The sequence below is a fragment of the Cynocephalus volans genome, chromosome 4 (genome assembly GCF_027409185.1).
Source record: "Cynocephalus volans isolate mCynVol1 chromosome 4, mCynVol1.pri, whole genome shotgun sequence".
Classification (NCBI taxonomy): domain Eukaryota; kingdom Metazoa; phylum Chordata; class Mammalia; order Dermoptera; family Cynocephalidae; genus Cynocephalus; species Cynocephalus volans.
This window is the reverse complement of record NC_084463.1, coordinates 68,173,335-68,194,368: the sequence shown is the minus strand read 5'-3', so window position 1 is coordinate 68,194,368 and position 21,034 is coordinate 68,173,335. Positions and strand designations below refer to the sequence as shown.

General features: G+C 36.1%; 1 protein-coding gene across 1 annotated transcript in view; it reads right to left on the bottom strand.

Annotated features, from left to right (window-relative positions):
* The window catches only part of GUCY1A2 (guanylate cyclase 1 soluble subunit alpha 2), a 276,535-nt gene that overhangs the window by 18,165 nt on the left and 237,336 nt on the right, over window positions 1-21,034 (bottom strand). Inside the window, exon 7 of the mRNA XM_063094613.1 lies at window positions 1,145-1,299. Coding sequence (XP_062950683.1) covers window positions 1,145-1,299 — 155 coding nt within the window. The remainder of the gene's footprint in view (window positions 1-1,144; window positions 1,300-21,034) is intronic.

The window sequence follows — 21,034 nt, the reverse complement described above, 5'->3', positions numbered from 1 at the left end:
GCTTTAAAATATGTTTTTTCAATGTCACCTTTCTCTTGATTTTATATTTGTCATTTCAGTTCCTTTTCTCATCTATTCTTCAAGAATCTGGAGGTACTAACCTTTCATCTAAAAGACTTTATTCCCTCTATATAGGTTTGGTATCAAAGGCTTCAAAATATCTCCATTTTATTTATTATTACAATCAACTATTATTAACTTTATGTTCAAATTTTCTGCTTAAGGGTTTTTTTTTTTTTGTAACTGTCAATAAAAAAGATCAATGGTCACTATTTCTACTCTACAGTTTTTCAATATGATTTCTAAGGTAACTGGAATATGCCACTCATTAAATAGCTTGTATATCAATGCCTATCACAAAGCCAAAGTTATACAGGATAAGAGGTTTCTATGCTCTTCTTTGCTATTTATTCTGGAGAGGTCCGTCTTATTGATACATATATTCATTAATTAAATAAATATTTATAGAGTGCTTATTTTGTGCTAAACTTTTTTTTTTGAAGTTCTGGGGATATCATGGTGAGCCAAACCAGGAAAAGTCTCTGCCCATAGGGAGCTTAATATCTAGTGGGGGAAATGACATCAACCAGGCACAAAATAAGGGTCAATTCAGGAGGCAAAAATATGTAATGTTGTCAAAGATGTTCTTTAAAATAAATAGAGTTTGAAGTTTTGCTCTGTACCTAGTAAGTACTTAACTTTAGACTCCTTACTTATATTCATTACTCAAAAGAATAAAAACAGATGAAGCGTCCTTTCTGTCTTACTCCTTTGGTTTTCATAAATAATGGGGAAAGTTTTGAAAATATTAGTTTTTTTAGTGTAATGTAGGTCTTTAACATTTGTTCTCCTGTATTTTAAACAGGTATGCCATGGAAAGATAGAAAGTGTGGGATATGACAAAACTACATTTACCTCTCAGTCAAGTCAGATTTTCCATGTGCTCTCTCAGAGCACAAATAAAAGTTTGTGTCCCGGTTACTATTACTATCTTTCAGACAGGGTGGATCTACTCATAATGTCTTGAAGAATGAGAGGATCAAGAAAAAAAAAACAAAAAACAAAAAACAGTGTCTCACAAATGATAGGTTATCAGCTCCAGTCAGTGCCAAAGACAAGGAGGAGGAGGCCAGAAAACACTTACTGATAAGTGGTTGGGCTGACATTGATGCGCCGAGGGTGACTTCCCGATTCGAATTTGCTTGCCAGTGTGACATTATTTCCAAACAGACAATATCGTGGCATTCTCACCCCAACAACTCCAGCCAGCACGGAGCCCGAGTGAATGCCTATCCTCATCTAAAAAAGAATGAGAAAGGAAAAGGACATATTTGTTTTCATTTAGTATGCAATTATTTTAAAGTACTGATAATTATTAAACAAACTGTGAGCTCCTCAAAGATAGGAACTGAATCAGTCATTTTTGTGAGCCTAATATCTAGGCTTTATAGCACTCAATAAACATAAATGTTGTGGAATAAATGAATGAATTACATGAAAAAAAATCAATGTTTAATTTGCTACATAAATCTGGTTATGTTACAGGTTAAATCAGGTTTTGTTTGTATATAATATGCTCTAATACATGAAAAGTGTACTATTCTCTTTTTTGTCTAGTTATTCTCACATAAAAATAACTGTAAATTAAATATTTATATTTATTTATTTTTGTTTAAATGATGGGTTTTCCCATGACAAAGGGTATATATCTATTTTCTTACCACTGAATATTTAGCACTTAGTACAGTACCTAGGGCAAAGCAGGCAGTCAACAGTAAGGGATGAATATTGAATAAATTGACTAAATTTTCCAACACATTATTAAAATGGAGTTATAAAAAGTTTAACCCTTGAGTCAGTCAAGAGGCATAGATTGAAAATGCTGAAGTAAATTAAGTGTTGCATATTTACCCTCTGAGAATCTGATAAAGATTAGTCCGATCCAGGCCTTGAAGGATCCCACAATGTATCAACGTACAGTTGATATACACTTAACTGTGATTACAGTAATGAAGTTGTATTGACAGGGTCTACACCAAATAACTGGAGCTAGTGGAGACCAAGTGGCAAACGTTACCTTACTTCTAGGGATTGCAGGACAGCCCCGAGAAAGAGAGAAGCGATCTCACCCCTAAATGCCTAACACGTAGGCCAACTGCCACCTCTTCCCTACCATGCCTCCCTTGCCACCGTAACGGTGAGGATAAAAAGTCACTCTGAGACCCACCCTTGTCATAAAACTGGAGATTTCTGCATATATCAACTCATAAGAAAGTAGGTTGAAACTAAAGTGATCTAGCTGCAGCGCCTAATAATCTCTTCATCTATGTTTTAAAAACTGATTCTAAAATGTATTTGGAAATTCAATAGGATAGGAAGAGTCAAGACACATTTGAGAAAGAAGAAAAAAGAGTATTGACTCTAACAGATATCAAATATTAGTATAAACATATCAAATTAGTGCATGGATATCACAATACAGGTTAACAGACCAATGGAACAGAGAGCCCAGAAAGACCCCCATGCATATATAGGTGCTACATATATGAAAAGGCTTCTATTTCAAATTAGTGAGAAAAAGACAGGCTTTCCATTAGAATGCTCTGGACCAGCTCTGTCTTTATACATTAGAAAAATCCAAATAAATTAAAGACCATGATTAAAAGATATAACTTTACTACTTTAAACATAATTGTATTAATTAAGGAAAGGTCAACCTGCAGTATCAGTAAACCCCAAAGTATAGACACTTGAAAAACGTAGACTTTTGTCTCACAATAACTGTTCCCAGGTGAGCGATCTGGATTGTCAGGCATCTCTGTTGCCTTTTCATTAGTGCTTTTCATTGAGTTCCTCTTCCATGTCTTAGAACGTATTAAGAGCAGCCTTACGTTTGAACCCATGGGATGTAGGGAGATAGAGAGCAAAAGTCCAAGGGACAGGTCCATGAAGTTGTCATTTAAGGTGATCTTCATTTCTTTGTGTAGATCCAGATTTCCACCTGTTATCGTTTTCCTTCCACCCAAAGGGTTTCCTAAACATTTCTTATACTGTAAGTCCACTGGTAATGAATTCCATCAGCTTTCATATGTTCAGAAAAGACTTTATTTTGCCTTCAGGTTTGAAAGATATTTTCACTGGATATAGAAGTCCAGGTTGAGTTTTTTTTCTTTTATTTTTTCCTTTCAGTACCTTAGAGATGTTGCTCTACTGACTCCTCCCTTGCATTTTTTTCTGATGAGAAATCTGCTGTCATGTTTATCTTATGTCTCCATATATAACATACCTTTTTCTTCTGACTGCTTTTAAGTTTATCTTTTATCCCCACTTTCAGGTAATTTAATTATGATTTCCCTTTGTGTTGTTTTCTTTATGTTTCTTGTACTTTGGGTTTGTTGAGCTCTTGGATCTATGGGTTTATAGTTTTCATCAAATTTGGAATTTTTCCAGCCTTTATTTCTTCAAATATTGTTTCCATCCACCTCTCCCTCTCAGAGACATACATCAATGTATGTTAGGATGCATGAATTACTCCAAAGTTAACTGATGTGCTGTCCACATTTAATAATTTCTCTCTCTGTGTTTATTTTGGATAATTTCTATTGTTATATCCTCAAATTTACTAATTTTCTCTTTTGCAATGTCTGATGTGTTGCTAAACACATCCAGTGTATTTTTGATCTCAGACATTATAATTTTCCTCTCTGGGAGCTCAATTTGGGCTCTTTTAAGTTTTCCATTTTCCAGATATCAACCTAACTTTTTGCATATATGGAATATAGTTAAAATAACTGCTTTTATGCTCTTTTCTGCTAATTCCAACATCTGTTTCAATTCTGTGCCTATTAGTTTTGATTGATTGGTTTTTATCTTCACTATGAGTCATATTTTTCAGCTTTTCTTCATGCATAGTAATTTTTGATTGAATGCCAGATATCATGAATTTGACCTTATTGAGTGCTGGATATTTTTTATATTCTCAAAATATTCTTGAGCTTTGTTCCAGGATGCAGTAAGTTACTTGGAAACAGTTTATTCCTTTCAAGTCTTGCTTTTAAAATTTGTTACACAAGTCTAGAGTGGTTTATCATGAAGGACTAACTATTCCCTCTTACTATATCCAGAACCTTCTAAGAATTCTCCCCAATGTGTGAGATTTGTGAGGTTTTCAAGTCTGCCTGATGGAAATAGGCATTTTTTCCCCAAGTTCTATGTGAGTGCCAGCTACCTTTTCTTCTAATACTTTTGAGTGTCCCTGCCAAACCCCCTTCCCAGGGCTCAGGTACGTTTCTCACATACATGCACTAATCAGCACTCCACAGAATACCTGAGGACCCTTGAAAGGTCTCTGGTGGTCTCCTCTCTGGTACTGTCTGTGACCTCTAGAATCCTTGGTCTCCCCAAACTCTCAGCTCTATCTCTTCAACTCCAGGAGTTGGTCAGGTTCCTCCTCGTTTGCCCTTCTCTGAACCACAGCCTGGATGTCTCTCAAGGCAGTAAGCTAGGACTATCAGGACTCGTTTCATTTGTTTCCTGTCTCTCAAGGATCACTGCTTTTCATCGCCTAGTGTCCAGGGTCATAAAAAATGCTGTTCTTTTGTAAGTTTTGTCCAGATTTTTACTTTTTAATGTGAGAATATAAATCCAGTCTCTGTACTCCATTTTGGCTAGAAGCAGATGTGACATCTACTTTTTTTTTAAAGAAAGCAAACTTTCTGAAAAATTTAGGCTTATGTTTTTTTAATTTATTTTTTTCACTGTACATGTTTATGGGCTACAATTTGTTGTTTCAATACATGCATGTATTGTATAATGACCTAATCAGAATAGTTAGCATATCTATAACCTAAATATTTATCATTTTTGCTTACAACATTCAAGATCCTCTTTTCTGGCTATCTTGAAATATGCAATACAATATTATTAGCTATTGTGACCCTAGAGCAGCAGAACTCAACTGTAACTTTTTGACTGTGTACCAGACCACCAACATTTCCACTCTCCGCCTTCCCCCTCCTCACCCTTTCCCTGCCTCTGGTGACCATTATTCTACTCTCTATTTCTCTCTTTTAAATTTGTTTTTCCTAACTGACCCATTATAATTGTATATATTTATGGAACACAATATGATACTTGGGTACATTCATAATACATGCAATGATCATATCAGGGTGCTTAGTATATCCATCTCCTCAAGAGTTTGTCACTTCTTTGTATTAGGAACATTCAATGTCATCTTGATTACTATTCAAACATACACAATACTTTGCTGTTAGCTGTAGTTTCCCTATATTGCTATAGAACACTAGATCACCTTGTGCAATGCAGACTTGCCTAGAAAACACTCAGACTTTAGATGCTAAGATTGCCCATTTGGGGCAGTGGTCATTATAGTGATCTTTTTAAGCAGGAGGGAAGAAGCAAGAATAAATATCCCATTGACACATTTCACAGACTTTTTATTCTGTGCTTTCTGTTTGAGAAAAAAAAACTGCACACCAACCATATAGAAGGCGTCTATTCTTCCACCTCTGCCTCCTTTTGAAAGGACTGCAGCTTATTTAAAAAACCAAATTTTCAGAATAAGAATTATTTTAAGCTGAAAAAATGCTGAAGATAAAAACCCTAATGTTCTTGGGGGGGTGTGGAGGGAGGAGTCATTTCTTAAAAAATCTCATGTTTTAGAAGTTCATCTAAAAAATGTACAGGAATATTAACCATCACAAAAATAGCAAAAATCCACTGTAACTGTCAATACTCTGTGATGGAACAGGCCTCTCAGAGTTACTCAGTCTGGTAAGTAGAAGATACTACTGGGAACTTATAAGCTGAATCATCAGACCCCATTTTCTTTTGCATTACTTTTGAGATTTCCCAGGAATTGTTGCCTGTATAAGGAAGTCACTGATTGCCTCATTCAGAATGTGCCAAGAGTATCTAGCATTAGACAAAATAGAGGAACACATTTAACTCTCTATGAGGGGTTTAGATTCATTTTAGCAAGATTTAAGTTTCTTTAAATGGGTTAACCAAGCAGTAACATTTGCAAGCATCTGGCTAGTAGGCTCTAGCTAAAAGGATTGCTTTGTCAGCACCACGCTCAGCCAGTGAGCAAACCGGCCATCCCTATATAGGATCCGAACCCGTGGCCTTGGTGTTATCAGCACCGCACTCTACCGAGTGAGCCACGGGCCGGCCTAAAAGGATTGCTTTGCACTAAACCATTGGTTCTCAGCTGGGGCCATTTGTGCCCCTCAGTGGACATACAGCAATGTCTAGAGACATTTTTGGTTTTCCAAACTGGGAGGGGAAACTGCTATTGGCATTTATTCGGTAGAGCTAGACATTTCCAGGACAGCACTCCCCCACCCCGCAAAAAGTATTTTCTAGCCCAAAATATCAGTAGTGTCAAGGCTGAGAAACCCTGCACTAAACTGACCTCTGGCAACCTGTAAATATGCAGCAAATCAGCATAAACAAAAATATAAATGCTTTAATCAGATCAAAGCTTGGATGAAGCACACTAGAATTCACTTATAAGAGAAAGGGCATGAAAAAAATGTTTGTCCTAGAGATTTTCTGAAAAACACAATAACATCAGGATATAACCTGGGTTTGGATATCTATCAACCAGTCTTCTATGTCTTCAATGTATGAAATAATGCAAAACTAAGGGACACATCAAAGTCCCTAATTATCAAAGAATTCACTGAGTCTCACAATATTCTACTTATTATTTATTACTCAGTCCTCATAAACAACTGCCTTTTTAGAAAGCATTCCTCCTACAACTTTAAAAGAATAGATTTGTATAGTTCTACCTTAGCAAGCCAAAAGTCTCTCTTGTTTAGTAAAGAAGGAACGCTAGAGTTAGCAGGGAAACACAGATCCTTTAGTCCAGCTCCCTCATTTTACAAAGAAACTGAAGTCCAGGACAGCACAATGAAAAAAGCAAATTAGAATTAGGCCAGCTCTAGATCTTAGGGCACCTGGCTCTGTGTTCAGTGTACTATAACTACCCAAATTAAAATGAGGCCTCTGGCTGCTTCTACAAGGCCAATCAGACTAAGTCAGACACTTAAAAAAAAAGTCAGATTTAACATGGCTTTCTACTCTATCTGCCCAGACGGACTAGCACTTTCCAATTGAAACTAAGAAAAAATAAGTTATACACCAATTAAATCCAACATGAGAAGCCTTCCATCACTTCTCCACCTGACTGTCCATGCTTTTCCACACCAAATCTTTCCTGACTGGTCTACTCACCACCCAAAAGTACCCAATGCATTCCTGCCTCTGCGTTTTTACTCACAATTGCCTCATCTGAAATACCATCCAGGCTTCATCACAGACTCTGTGTTAAGTGGGGAAAGAAAAGAGTTTTCATTTGCTGTTTTGCAGTTTTCGTTTAGAGTTTTCATTTGATGTAAAAGATGGAATAGTGAACTGAAATTACAGTAATGTTAAAAAGTTTAAGTACAAAAGAGGACAGGAAACAAGCAACAGGGGGGTAAGCTGACCGTGTCTGAATAATTGGAAAAGTCCCTTTGAGCTCAGTGCTGAAGGAGGAATGGCTTTGGCTAGGTGGGGAGTGTGGCGTGGCTGTAGTCAGAGTGGGGGAGGAGAGCATCCAGGTAGAATAAAAATAATGTGCAAAAATCCTAAAGCCTAAAGACCTTTGGTACATTTGAGGAACTGAAAGAAGACGAGGAAACGTGGATGCTGCTTAAAGGGAAAAGAGGAGGAAGGCAGGACATAAGACTGAGGGAATATGCTCGACAGATCACATACAACAAGGTTTCTCAATCTTGGCATGATTAACATTTTGGGTTGAATAAGTCCTTTTTGTAGGGGCCTGTATTGCACGTTGTAGGATGTTCATTTTCCCTGGCCTCTATCCACTAGATGCCAGGTGTAGAGAGAAGGCAGAAATTATATTTTGGTGGTTCTGTTGCATAACTGAAAGGGCAGAGGCTTTATATTCAATTCCTGCTCTACTCTCTACTTAATGGGGATAGACATTCTGCAGCCAATAGCACTGTGATTTTCTTTTGGCAACTCACTTTCTCCCACTGTCCTGCAGATTTTGTGGGACTGACTCCACCTCTAGGTCCAGAAGTAAGCCCAAACTCACAAGGGTATGACAGTTCCCCAGTGTCAGCAATTAATTTAAGAAAGGGCAGGTGATCCCATGTGAGCCCCGGAGAGAGTGAATCTCAGGAATCGTATGAGTACTGTAAGAAGAGACCTTCTTTTTTCCCAGATGGTAGTGCACGTTTGTGAACAGAGTATGGAGTTCCAGTTCTAATTTGACACCATGACTGGGAGGTGGGGAGACTGGAGCTGTAGGGGACCTCCCCATGGAGCCTGAGCATGAAGCCAATCCTGGGAAGGCAAACCAGAGAACAAAAGATTGTTCCCTTTGCTGTGCAGAAGCTTTTTTGTTTGATGTAGTCCTATTTGTCTATTTTTATTTTTGTTGCCTATGCTTTAGAAATTTTCTTCATACAATTTTTGTCCAGAAATATGTCTTGAAGCATTTTCCCTGTACTTTCTTCTACTAGTTTTATAGTTTTGGGTCTTACATTTAAGACTTTAATCCATTTTGACTTGTTTTTCATATCTGATGAGAGATTAGGGATCTAGTTTCATTCTTCTGCATATGAATATCCAGTTTCCCCAGCACCATTTACTGACGATTCAGTACTTTCCCCACTATGTGTTCTTGGCATCTTTGTCGTGTGATCCAGCAATCCCACTACTGAGTATTTACCCAAAGCAAAGGAAATCAGTTCACCAAAGAGATACCTGCACCCCCTTGTTTATTGCAGCACTATTTACAATAGCCAAGATATGGAATCATCATAAGTATCCATCAACAGAGGAAAGGATAAAAAAATGTGGTATATATACACAATGGAATACACTCAGCCATAAAAAAATAATGAAATCATGTCATTCACAGCAATATGAATGAGACTGGAAGACACTATGTTACAGGAAATAAGTCAGGCACAGGAAGGTAAATACTCCATGTTCTCACTCATATGGGATCTAAAATAAAGTGAGCTTATAAAAATAGAGTGTGGAACTGTGGTTACTAGTGGCTGGGAAAGGTAGGAGGTGGGGGGAATAGGGCGAGGTTTATAAACGGATGCGGAATCACAGCTTGATATGAAGAATAAGTTGTAGTATTTGATAGTAGTGCTAGGCATCTATAATTAACGATAATTTATTATATATTTTTAAATGGCTAGAAGAGTTCAAATTTTCTTATCACAAATAAATGATAAATGTTTGCAGTGATGGACATGCTAACTAGTTTGATTTGATCATCACATGGTGTGTACATGTATCGAGCTATTACTCTGTACCCCATAAATATGTAAAATTATTATATATCAATTAAAAAATAAAATTAAAAAAACCAAGCAGAATGAAAGAGAAGCCAAGTTTATGGTAATATCCATTTTGCATCTGTATCTAACCTCATGTAAAGCTACATCTGGGCTTCTGTTATTTGAATCAATGCGTTCCTTTAATTGTTTATGTAAGCTTGTTTATTCTGTCACTTGCCCAAGAAAGACTCTTTATACACTAGTTGTGTGAATTCAGGCACTCTGTGAGGTATTTACTCATAAAATAATAATGATAGTACTCCCTTGGTGGGGCTGTTAGCAGAATCAGATGAGGTAAACTATAGGCCCATAGTAGACACTCAAAAAGCACTAGTTCCCTTCCCACACCTCATGGCACCCACTGCATTGCTCACGGCATCAAGGACAATGCCATGCACACATTTATTAGTCAGTAAACAGATTTATTAATTCTGGAATGTTGAAGTCAAACTGAAACCATGATTGACATTATGAGCTAGCAAGTTAATAAATACCAATTTGTGAGAGACAGTCCTGTTTGAGCAAGAAAAATGTCCAAATTGAAATAGAATATCTATAGAAAAAAGGAGAAAGTCTTGCAGTAGAAGAAGCCAGTAAGCCATATACTCATGTTTACTTTTAAATATTGTTCTTAGATTTGTGTGATTAAGTTTTTCATATTTGTTTTTGTTTTTGTTTTTTGTGGCTGGCCAGTATGGGGATCAGAAAATTTCTTAGTTAACTATTTTTATTATTAGTTATGAATATCCATGGGGTACAAAGCTGATTGTCACCGCTCGTGCCCAAGATGTGATGGCTGTTAGGTTGGCGAGACAGAGAAAAGAGAGAGAGACCCGAGTCAGGAGCCATTTCAGCCAAAAAGTTTACTCCACTAATGTGGAGGTGAGACTGAACCAGATCAGTTCCCGTGAACTAAGGAACTCACGGGGTTTATAAGACTTTTAGGGAGGGTTCAGACAGAGTAATGGGCAACTTTGAAATCAGTAGTATGCAAGGTGGCACAGCCCTTGTGGTCCACGAGGTCTGGTAGGTTAAGTCATAGGCTCTTGATTAGCCACTATCTCAGTACAAAGCATTCCAGCCTGAAGCCTGCTAGATGCAGCCCACAAGATGCTTTGATACCTTGATACCTTGATGATAACGGTAATGTTTACCCCTTCCCAGAAGAGGTATCTCAGTTCCTGGAGCAGAAAAGGGAAAGGGCTGGGGGAGAAGGTTGTGCTGATGTTAAACTAGCCATGAGGCCTAATAATGGCCAGATCCATACCGGCAGCATGCCCTTTACCACAATTTGTGATTATACCCTGTGTCCCCACCCACCCTATTATCTCCGACCTCCCTGCCCAGCCTCTTTTCCCCCACTCCACTTTGTATCCCTAGATATGCTCTCTCCCTCTGCAAGTCCAACACACCACTATAGTCTTTCTTTCCTTCCTTCTTTTTCTCTTAGTTCCCACTTATGAGTGAGCACATGTGATATTTTTCCCTCTGTGCTTTGCTTATTTCACTCAACATAAGTTTCTCCAAGCTCATCCATGTTGTTGTGAATGGCAGAATTTCATTCTTTTTTATGGCAGAGTAGTATTCCATGGTATATATATTCCACATTTTCCTTATCCAATCGTCCATCAATGGACCTTTAGGTTGGTTCCATATCTTGGCTATTGTAAACAGAGCTGCGATGAACATGGGAGTGCAGGTATCCCTTCGACAAGATGATTTCCATTCCTCTGGGTATAAACCCAGAAATGGGATTGCTGGATTGTATGGAAGATCTATCTGTAGCTGTTTGAGAAACCTCCATACTGTTTTCCCTAGTGGTTGTCCTAATTTACAGTCCCAGAAACAGTGTAGGAGCGTTCCCTTCTCTCCAGCTCCTCACCAGCATTTATTATTCTCCATCTTTTTGATCATAGCCAGTCTAATCGGGGTGAGGTGGTATCTCAGTGTGGTTTTAATTTGCATTTCCCTGATGACTAGTGATGTTGAGCATTTTTTCATGTATCTGTTGTCCATTTGTATATTTTCCTTTGCACATTTTTTAATTGGGTTATTGGGTTTTTTAGACTTAAGTATAAGACTTGAAACTAAAATTACTGAGGGAAAATATAGGTGAAACACTTCAAGTACTAGGTCTGGGCACAGACTTTATGAACATGAGCCCCAAAGCACAGGCAACAAAAGAAAAAAATAAACAAATGGGAGTATATCAAACTAAAAAGCTTCTGAACAGCAAAGGAAACAATCAACACAGTGAAACAACAACCTACAGAGTGGGAGAAAATTTTTGCTAACTATGCATCCAGCAAGGGATAATATCCATAATGTACAAGGAACTCAAGAGATTACACAGTCGTTAACTATTTTAATAGAAAGGAGCTTCAAATCATTGTTCACATTGTTCAGCAGGAGTGAAACAAGTACTTCATCCTGTTACCAGTATTAATTAACATGTATTATACAATTTTATCATAAAATACTTCTTTCACCAACAAAATGAGATAAATAAAATTTCTTTTCACATTTTTGTCTTGTTCTTTTATTAAGAATCAATATTTCCTTGACAAGAAACAGACAATGTTTTAATTCTAATTTCAAAAGCTCAAGATTCTTAGGAAGAATACCGTCTACTCACATACTGTGGTGGCTTTTACAATGTCTGCTTATTTCCCAGATGTAAAGAAAGAGGCTATGTGGCATTTTTCCTTTTATCAGGGGACTTAGCCTCAAGTCTGATGATGTCAAAATGTCACATTCTTAAGTAATATGCTTGAACAAATAGCACTTTGGGCAAAATATTTTACTGAGTTTATTTTGAACAACACAGAAATATCATTCATAGATAAATTTCACTTTACAGAAAGTATTTGACCAAATTATTGTTCTCAGCCCTGGTATGGTAACATATAATTTCAAACATACAATAAGAACTATACTGACTTTTATAAAATAAAACATGATAAAATTTTAAGCAATTAATACTTTGAAGTTGGGGAAGAAAGTGGGTTTATAATCTTGTTTGTGTTTCTGATAGGGAAGTATAGAATCCTACAAGAGCCTCATTAGAGGGCATGCCTGGAATCATATAGCTGATGGCACTGAATAAAACATCACGGTTTGCTATGCAGATGCAGAAATATGGCCCAGCTTCACCACTGCTTTCTCACAGGGCACTCATTAATGTGCATGTTATGATTTAAATATATTTGATACCTAATAAGAGATTTAAATTTGACCCAACTTGTAGGAGTGTTATTATTCAGGCCTATAAGCTAAATTGGAAATTTACTATTGTGTTGAAAAAATGCCTTAAAAATTTTTTTCGATACAAAAAATTGATTTAAAGCAATTGTGAAACTTAGATTAAACATGAATGTATTTAGAAATATCCAGTGAATAATTTAGCAGTTGAAAAAAAATATCATTTTATGCTAGAAATATGGATAGTTGACATATTTAACAGAATAATGCCATACTTTAAACACATATGAACTGATTTTTATAATAAAGAGTAGGAGCAGAATTCAAAGATGCTAAATATATTTAAAGAATGTAAAGAAACAATTGGCACTATTTTCTATTAACATTAGGTTATCATTTTGATATGCAGAAAAGAATTAGAAACCCTCTTCTGACATCCAATCTTTTGCTATCTAATCAATAACATTAAGTAAATACTTATTCTACTAATCTGACCTATAACATTTTAATCAAATCATCCTTATTGTTTAATTGCCCAGATTAAAATCCACTTCTTACTAATATCATAAAGAAATTCCTTGTTAATGGCTTTATTTTTAATGGAAATAGCCTGTTAATTGCTAAAACTTCAAAGCTCTCAGAAGTTCGTATTTTGATACTACCACTAAAAATTATTACTACTAAGTTATTAATTCATTCTCTTAACTGAGGGAAATAATTTTCTCTCAAAATGTATCTCTTAACAACAAATTTCTGGAACAAAATTTCTAGCAAGAAAGAATTTTTATAGCAGCATGGATCCAAAAAAATCTCTTTAAAAAAATCTTAAATATGTAGAAATGGAATCCTTTGAAAAGGGTTAAAGGGATTTAGGAAATAATTCTAACAGTGTTTTGTGAGTATTTATCAATTTATCAATCTCAATTGTCCATCAAAATATATTTCTCTCTCTCTCTCTCAGTGTGTGTGTGTGTGTGTGTGTGTGTGTGTGTGTGTGTGTGTGTGTGTGTGTGTGTGCACGTGCATGTGTATATCTTATTCTGAAGACTAAGGACCAAAGTTAACCAACAGAGCAACTTTACTTTAATCAAAAATATCCTTAAGTTTGAACCCTTTGATAGTAACCTGAGAGATGCACAGTTTCCAAGAACAGAAAATAATCTGTATTCCTTCATCTCTCAAAACAAATATACAAAATGTGGGGACACATTTGGTTTTCACTCCTCCCCTCTTCCTTTCCTTTCCTTTCATAATCCCATCTTCCTTTCAAAGGTTATTATGGAACAATTCAGTCCCAAACACTTGCTAGGCATTACAGGTGATACAAAGGAGAGAAAGACTTTATCCTTTTCCTTCAAGGTGCTTGAAATCTCACAAGTTCAGGAAAGACAGAAATCTTATTCCTTAAAAAAATGAACATGTGGTCAATAAATATCTTCAAATTTAGATATTGAAATTGATTATTATTTTACAATCTACCAAAACTAAAAATTAAAGATTTCAAATATATGATTTTCATTGACAGTGTACTTAATAAAAATAAAAGTACCTCTATGAGAAAATGATATATATTATTACAATGTCCTTGCTTACTGTTAGATAATTGAATTACTTCAGAGAAAATCAGTTCATTTGAAAATTTGAAAATTTAGCTCATTTCATATCTCAGACAGAAGGCAATGCATGTGATAGATGTGTAAACAAAAAAAGAGAATTTTAATGGTGAGTTTGATTATTAAACATACATAATTCTTATCCTCTTTTATAAGTCGTACCTTCTTTTTTTATACTATAAGAATAAATAGCATAGCTAAATTTACACTGCAGAATAAAAGTACAGGAATGACATTAAACCCCTGAGTTACAATGTAGAACTCTTGGCTACACATTAAATCAACTGGGGAACTCTAAAAATGCTGTTCTGGATCTCACTTCCCAAGATTATGATTAAATGGGTCCAGAATGAGGCTTGGGCATCAGGACTTTTAACTCTCCCCGGGGTTCCTAATGTTTATCCAAGGTTGACATTCATGAGTGTACAGCAACCATTCAATATGTTTCACAGATATGTTTATAAATTATCAACAATGCAGGAGCCAAGTAGTTCACACAGCTCTACTTATTGGCCAGCAAACCATTTTAGACAGTGTTGTGTAAATTCCTTCACATGCACACACACGTATACTACCTCTTCAATTTTTAAAAGGAAACACAATATTCCATCTTGCTCCCGGGAGACTGAAGTTATCAACAAATTTTCTCGTACATCTACTGAAGACTTTTAAAAGAACCAAAAACATATGTTTAATTAAAATATTAGCAAATAGGGCAGAACTGTGAATACTCCTCAGACAACTTAACACATTTCAGAAGGTGTGAGACAGAAGTTTCACTGGGACTTCAGCACATCTGTTTTGGGGTGAGTGGCAACCCAGGCTCATTTATTAAATATTTTATATTGTTTCCCATGCCTGGGGAAATGAAACTCCAAAGGGAAACTTCTTCATCTTGGGGTGTTGGTTGTTATGGGAGCCTTAGTAACAACATGGCAGCTGGGACTGGGGGCATTTTCGGCTTACAGATGCTGAAAGGGTGTTGTCTTTTTGGAAGTTGTCATGGGCTTTGACTCTGATCCATCACTTATTTGTTGTACGATCCTGGGCAAATTACTTCTCTAAGATTCATCATCTATCATATGGCAGTAATAATAATATATACTAGCTTAGGCTGGCCCATAATAAGCATTCACTCATATCCAATCTGAAACATGATTATTAACTTTTACCCAAAGAGTAGCGATCAATTGTATTTACCTTCTTTTTGTATAGGGACTGGGGAATTTTCTGGCTCATGCACCTTATTCCACAGATGTGGAAACTGAAATACAAAGGGTAAATGGCTTGCTGAAGAAAACAGCCAGTGAGGATTAGAGTCCAAATAAAAACATAATTCTTTACAGCTTTTATTAAATTGGTCTTTTTATCATAGCATCTTGGCAATCCTCTTTCTTTATCCCTTTTTTCATTATTAGATATAAAAAATGCACAATGATAATTTATGTTCATACAAACTGCCATAAAACTACTTAGTTATACAGCATTATAAAATGAACAGAACAAGGGAAAATGCTCTCTGAAAAGTTCAATTGTTTCAAGATTTTGAAAAATAGCAGAAAACTAAAATAAAATTCAAAGACATACAACATCAACTGTAAATCAAACTGTTATAGCCAAGCCTAAGGAGGCATGATTACTAAATGTAATGTGCTATCCTAGATGGGATCTCGGAACATAAAAAGGTCACCTGGGAAAAAATTAAGAAAATGTGAATAATGTATCAATATTGATTCATCAATTGTAATAATTGCACCATACTGTTTGGGTGAGACTGCATGTGGGGTATTAGGGGACTTTCTGTACTATCTTTTAAATTATTCTGAAAATCTAAAACTTTTATAAAATAAAAATTTTATTTTATAAAATACGTTTTACTAATGGAAATATGTACATTTAAAAAATTTAAATCATATGCCCCTTCACCAATGAAAAGGACATCTTTAAATCTTTAAATTCAGACAATAACAGCTAACTCAAAGGATTGTGATGTAGAATAAAAGGATTGAACTTAATAATATAAAAATTATAATTTACAAATGTTAGAAAAGAACCAATCATCCAACAAGGCAACCAACCAAATGGCAGTAACAATCCTAATTCTTTTCGTACCTATACCCTAATCCTCAGATACATTAATGTTGTTACCAACATTTACTCCATTTGGGCGTTAGATGGCGCTCCTGCTCATTTTACTGAGCAGGCTGGCTACTTAATATCAGCACTAGGTCTCTCGACTGGAGATGTGTCTAGAAGACCTGACCCAATGTCACTTTGAGGAGTAAATTGTAAAAACAAAATCAACCCCATAATAAAGCTAAAGATCCTGGGGTTGGGTGGCAAACAATGAACAAAACTGGAAATTAAGAAATCGCTAGGCAAGATTCATAAATATCAAGGGGTCCAATGGTGAGCTTCAAGGCATGCTCAGACCCATTTAAGTTATGTGTGTATACGTTCACATGATGCATCCACAGTATCTATCAGCTTTACGAAGGAAAGGAGTCCATGGACTCCCCGAATTTTGAGAACCATTACTTTAAAATTCTTTTCAGTTCCAAATCATTGCTGTCATCAACACTTACTAACGGATTTTGCATTTAGCAATCTTAAACTGTTTGTTGACTGAATGAATAAATTAATTATTAAGCAGAAGTATTCTGAAATGAAATTCTATGCTAGGCACAAATGTCACCCTCTCCCTCTAAATACTTGCAGCATTATATTTTTCCAACTCAAGACACTAGATATTCATTCATCTTTGTATCCCTCATCAATATTTGCAAACTAAGAATAAGAAATACCTTTTAGACAAGGAATCTTGAATCAATGCTTTATTTCTAATTCTACTTCTGTTTGTCATATTGTCCCCAAAATTGAAAAAGTAACCTCAGCCTAGACTGTATAAAATTGTGTGTTTAGATCCTCCTTTTAAAAAACTAGTTCATGTCTAAGGGGAAAAAAAAAAAAAAAAAAAAAAAGCTTGGTTATGGAGGCGAAAATCACTACTCAAAACTCAAAATTGTTCTTTTAGTGCTCCTTCAGTCCAGCTGTGATTATTTGTTTTGATCATGTCCTTAGTACTAAATAAAAGAATAATAGATTCTCAAGAATCAATGATTCCACAGACTAGAATAAGTCATCTGACTTAACTAGGGCTCTTCTTTTAACCTGGGATTTAAGAAAAAGCTCTGAAGTTTGAAATGAAAGGCTTTATAGCATTTAGTTGTGATTAGCAAGTCATTGATCTCATCCAAGCAAACAAAAGAAAAATAATAAGAAACTTTCTTCTTCAAAAAGGTTCTTGCTGCATGAAGAACCTACACAAAGCAGTCATCAAAGACCAATTCTGTGCGTGTGTGTTGCGAACGCTGTCAATTTTAAGGAATCCCTTTGCACGCAGAACTCCTAGAACAGTTAGTACTGATTTGCTTTGTTATGAAACCATTCTTCAAACACATGAAATTTACAATAAGAAACGTATAGTTTTAACCAAACCAATCTCATTATCAACAAATGAATTTCTCATTATTTATTTGTTTGCCTACATAAGACTTTACAGGACTATTAAAATACTTGTATATACAGTTACTTTGATATACTTTATTATGGTACCAAATCACCTGCAGATCCTGAAATGCACCAAGCTGCTTTACTCCCCTGAGCCTCTGTAGTTGCTGTTTACTCCGCCTGACTGCCTTCCAGGGTTTCTGTTGAGTGATTCCCGTCACCTTCATAGACCCAATTTAGCCATCATCTCTGCTCCTTGCCTAAGCATCAGTTGTTTCCTCTGCTATCTTCAATCCTTTCTCTATCTGCATGGCTTCTAACCTTCCAGACCACAGCTTAGAAATCACTTCCCCTGGGAAGCTTTTCAGCAGGAAGACAGGTATCCCTGGTATGAACTGAATTCACTATTCCTCTCTCCTAATATTTACTACACTTCATTTTGATTTTTTTTTTCATTACCTGTTTCTTCTACTTGGCGCTGAGCTCTGGGAAAACAAAGATAACATCTGTCTTACTCACCTGTTATATTTTTAGCACCTATCAAAACCTTCCTGGCATATAGCAGTGGCTCAATATTTAAGTAAAATATGGATTTAAACCATTTCTTTAAAAATCTCTGAACATAAATTAATACATTTTTGAATTAGATATTTGAAATGTGTTTTGTTTTCTTCCTCTGTTCCTCCTCATAAAGGGAGTTTTCTAAAAAATAAATTTAAGTAAAATGCAACTTGCCAGGAACTTGCCTAAGGTATTCCTCCATTCCCTTTCACTCTCCTTTTTCTACCAATTTAAAAACAAACGCATGAACAAACAAAACAAGCTAACTCATACAAGCTATGGCACCTGTGCTGTGGAACCACCTAAGGGTTGTCTGTGCCTCTTTCAGAGCTGTCCACCAGGAACCAGGAACACAGCAGAATGAGTCCAGCACAGCCACTGTGTATCCCAGCCATGGACATCTCAAGAGTTTATTCCTGAGACTCAGGAACCAGACCCTTCTACTTCCCAAGTTAAAAGGAAGAAGAGTATAAGAACCCCATAAGGAAATTTTGTTGGCCTGGGTTCATTTTTTAAATGGTCACATAACCACACCTATAAAAGTCAGTCCCAGTCCCCTAATCTAATCTCACTCCTTCTGGTCCCCTGGCCTTGGGCACCTTTATCCTGTTTGTGCAGGAGGAAGCTGTGGCTCTCCTGTTCTTGGGTGCTAGCTTCACCCATACTTGGTCATCGGAACCCTTTGTTCTCTGCACTCTTAGGAGTCCTTGCTCAAATTATGGTTTAAGAGCTTCGAACTTAGGCTCATTTGGAAAATCAGTGTTCCAGTCCTTGTTGTGCAAAATATTCTCCACCTGGCCTTAAGTGAATCACTGTTACTTTCTGAGCTTTCATATCCCTATCGGAGAAATGGGGATAACGTGGCTACCTCATGGTACAGTTGTGAGGATAACTAATTATCCTCTTCACTGTCCCTAGCATTTTATTGAGTGCTTAAAAAGTGCCATACACTGCGTTAACCCCCTCATATATATTGTCTCATTTAATCTCATCATCTCATTTAATTGACTATCTGGCACCAAAGAGTGTTCTCCAAAGTCCTGAGATATACTGCCTCCAAGTATACAAACAGTTGATATAAATTATGCTCATAAAAAGAAGCCTCCAACAATTGTTCTTATTATTTTTTATAAGTAGCAATTTTTTTAAAAAAGTTCAATTAAATTGTGGATTTCTGCATTACAGGGGTTGCAGACCTAATTATTTAAGAAATCATTTTGGTAGAGAACTGTTTATGTCTCTGTTACCCTTACCTACCTTCTTATGACATTACTCACTAAAACTCTAATTATGATATTTTTTGAAGGGTGTGTGTGTGTGTGTGTGTGTAGGAGAGAGATATCTGTGAGAATATATGTGTCCTAAAATTATCAGAATTATACTAAATAGTTAAATTTTTTAAAAGTTTTTTTAAAACTATTTTATTAGGTAAGGGTATTATCAAAACAAAAATCAAGCTGTGATAGAATATCATTTTATAGTATAAAGTAACATATTTCAATTTGTAATTACTTTTGGTCACAATATTAATAGAGTGTATATTCCCATTGATAAGGGTTAGTAATGCTTCAGAGTACTTGAACAAAATACTAAAAATGGTAAAACATTATTTATGAGTTTAAAAGGTAGTCAGTGACAGACATTTGCATGTTAGTTACATGCCTGAATCTACAGTGACTACCACAATGACATCAGTGGACCCTACTGCCTCACCCACACATAGACTGTGGAGTACTCTCAGGGGTGGGAGGTGGAGCCAAATAAAAGTAGACCTTACCCAGCAGGATTCCTTTTTTCCCAACAGGTAGGCAGGAGCAGATCATGGATTTCAAGCATTATAAGGGCTTTTGATGTGATTCTGAAAGCCATCAAGAGTATGAGACTGACCATGTCTATCTTGTTTATTGTGATAACCCTGCAACCTTTTACAGTGCCTGGCATGTAAAAAGCTCATCAATAAATACATATGTATTGGATAAGCAAGCAAAACTTAAGTAGTACATTGACAGATTGTGTTTCTGTTTTAGAACATTGATATGAGTTACAGGATGGAGAATGACATTAGATTTGGGGTTGGGTAAGAAAGACTACAAGCTAAAAGAGTTTTTAGTGAAATTTGAGTGGTCATGGTGATTGAAAGGAGGAGACTGATTAGAGAGATATGTAGGAAGCAAATTGATATGACTTGGTAACTGACTGGATGTAAAAGATAAGAGAGAGTTATAAACAAGAATGACCCAAACTCTGGCTTACAGTGTTGGATACCATGGATTGAAATAAGGACTGAAGGAGAAAGAACAAGTTTCCTTTGGGTGAGATAAAGGTGGGGGAAGATTGTGCATTAATTTTGTATGGAAGAGTTAAATATGAGTTAAATTTCAATTAGGACATATCAGCTTTAAGGTGATTCTAGAAGCAACAGCTGTGACAGACTTACCAAAAAAAGTATGGCATGGGAAAAGAAGAAATGGATGGACAATTTTGGAACATGAGTACTTAAAAGATCCATAACCAAAGTAAAACCAAGGACCTGAAGTGAGGTTAAGAGTCTGAACTTTTAGAGCAGACAAGTTGGGGCTGTAGATCAGAGCAAAATGAAGGGACAAAGCCAGAAAGCAAGAGATGTATGAACAGTCAAGTGATAAAATATGAGGCAATGGGAAGAAAAGGAGACCTTGATATCAAAGCCAACCTATTAGGTCGGCATTCTCATATCACAGCCTGCCTAGGATTAGAGAAAGAAGGAAGCTG